The following is a 2,500-nucleotide window of genomic DNA, read 5'->3' as shown; positions in this document are numbered from 1 at the left end:
GTCCATACACATGCCCATATCTATATATGTCAGTATTTCTAATTATGTATTTATGCATGTATGTTTGCCATTGTAACCCAAATTTCCCCCACAGGAATCAATAAAATCATATTTATTCATTCATTCATTCATTCATTCATTCATTCATTCATTCATTCATTCATTCATTCATTTACTTATTCACTTATCTATTTATTATTTTATGGCTGTATATCCTGTCGATGACGTCTATAGTGTCCTACTGATTGTCCGTAATGTCAATCTCGGAGAGCTCGCTGTCCTCTGCTTCCATCGTGGACGGAATGGTCACCGACATGCGGTACGGGCCTGTGCCTGTATCTCCAGGACTGGCCACAATTCTGATGACAAAAATGTCACATTTTGAGATACATCTCAGAGAAACTACAAATCTAATGTATTAAGAAAAAAAAATATATAAATACATTTAATCTTGCAAACAAAACTAAAACATACTCTAGAAAAGAGAGAAACAATTTTTTTTTTAAAACTGTTCAAAATTCTATTTAGAGAAAAAAAATTACGGGAACTTCCAAGGCATTCAAAGTAACAAAGAAATTATATATTATAAAAAGAAGTATAAAGCAGAATCAAGCAACCAGCTGTAGGTATGGTATGCTATGGTGTAGTATGTATGGACAACATTGCTCTCACCACTTTATCGAATAGGACTGAGCGAAGTGAAGGTACAACCCGAAAAATTCCAAAACAGCCCATGTACAAGAATGCCCAGTAAATTAAGAGATTGGAAGCAGGTTCATGCGCACTGTGTTCCAGCAAGATAGGCCTATCAAAAAACCTTAACTCTTTATCTCCGAGGTGATAAACCCACTACGCCAGGGTCCTTTTTTGGTACTAAATCTAAAAATGACAAAAACATCACTAAATGGGTAATTAAATTGAAACTAGCGAACCTATTGTGATAGTGCTTCATCTAATGAATGAACTGCTGGGAAAATAAACCTGTTTTCGTCACTTGCCGAAAAGTAATTTGAAGTCAAAGTCGTCGTAAAGGAATGTGTCGGAGCCGCTCGTTATCAGCGGCTCACTGGCACAGCAGTTCCGACCGCGAGCCGCTGTAAGCGGCTTGCCGGAGATAAAGAGTTAAATTGCATCCAAGCCAGCTTTACTCTGCACCAAATTCTATAAATAACAAATAAAGAAGGAACATAATAATCAGTCACTTACCTCTTCAACTCGGATTCATCCAAAGAACCTTCGTAGGAATAATCGATTCCCAAAGAACGATTCGAGTTGTTGGAAAGTCGACCTGACATGCCTGACGTCGACTCCCGAGACATGCGGAAAGAACTTCTGTTGCTCTCTCGTCTCTCATAGGTCCCCGTCAGGTCAAATTCAACGGACTTTTTAACTCCAGACTGACGGGACTTGAAGCTGGAGGTGAGACCTCCCTCAGCTGGAATATCAAATACATCTAAGCTGTAGAAGTGTTACAGATTTAGTAGAAAAAGTTCATCAATGCTTACAGTCATCTCATCAGAGAGATCTTGTTGAGAAATAATGGGAATGGTTGGGGCTGGATCAAATACTGAGAATGTTGGTGGCCTTGGTACTACTCAAATGTTAACCTAATTTCTTTCTTTCTTTCTTTTTAGGCATTGCCATCCACTGCAGGATGTAGCCCTTCAACAGATATCTCCACACTGTTTTATCATCTATTTTCTTTGTCCAGATTGTACCATAATTCTACTCTCCGATGTCATCCTGCCACCTTTTTTTGGATCTTCCTCTTGATTTAGCCTAAGTACAAACCCAAAACAAGCCTGACGACAAATGTAGATGGTGCAACAAAAAGAGAAAGATCAAGAGATACATGGAGAAAACAGTGTAGAAGGAAATGAAAGCGCGACGCAAAATCTGGGGCCATCTGGCACTCTGGTGGTAGCCTTATCCACAACTTCATATAAATAATGATAAAACCATTTAGTACCAAAAGCCAAAAGCTTCATTTACAAAATATTATGCTCCAGTACCATGGAAAGGGGAATGACTCCATTTCTGAATGAATATTGGGTGTGGCTTGAAAAAAATATTATAAGGATGGTATTTAACTTATTTGAACAAAGAAAATCAGTTTTCTATTACATACTTTATTTTCAATGCCATAAAAAGGATGATGGAATATGTTTACAAGTTCTTTATCACTTACTTGCATTTCAATGTGAGACCAAACTTATCCTACTTAGAGCATACATATATTGCATAAGAAGCATGATTTTATCAATCTAATCCAGTTTGAGAAAAACAATCACTTCACAAGAATATTTACCTGATCGTCGCAATGATCCTGACTGCAGGGAATCTGATTCCCGGAAATTTGACGAGCCCGAGTGCCGCACTGTCAAAGAATAGGAGGGACAAAGAGTATAAAAACATTTCTAGGGTGGTTAAAATAATAATAATAACAATATTAATAATGATAATAATAACAATAATAATAATAATAATAAAAATAATAATA

The 2,500-nt window shown here is 37.0% G+C and overlaps 1 protein-coding gene across 1 annotated transcript in view; it reads right to left on the bottom strand.

Annotated features, from left to right (window-relative positions):
- Window positions 1-158: 158 nt before the first annotated feature.
- The window catches only part of LOC101862501 (TALPID3 protein), a gene marked incomplete at its 5' end in the record, with an annotated part of 23,722 nt that continues 21,380 nt past the window's right edge, over window positions 159-2,500 (bottom strand). Inside the window, 3 exon segments of the mRNA XM_005098024.3 lie at window positions 159-359; window positions 1,207-1,435; window positions 2,309-2,377. Coding sequence (XP_005098081.3) covers window positions 239-359; window positions 1,207-1,435; window positions 2,309-2,377 — 419 coding nt within the window.

The sequence above is a fragment of the Aplysia californica genome, unplaced genomic scaffold (assembly GCF_000002075.1).
Source record: "Aplysia californica isolate F4 #8 unplaced genomic scaffold, AplCal3.0 scaffold00170, whole genome shotgun sequence".
Lineage (NCBI taxonomy): Eukaryota > Metazoa > Mollusca > Gastropoda > Aplysiida > Aplysiidae > Aplysia > Aplysia californica.
This window is presented reverse-complemented; position numbering and strand designations above follow the sequence as displayed.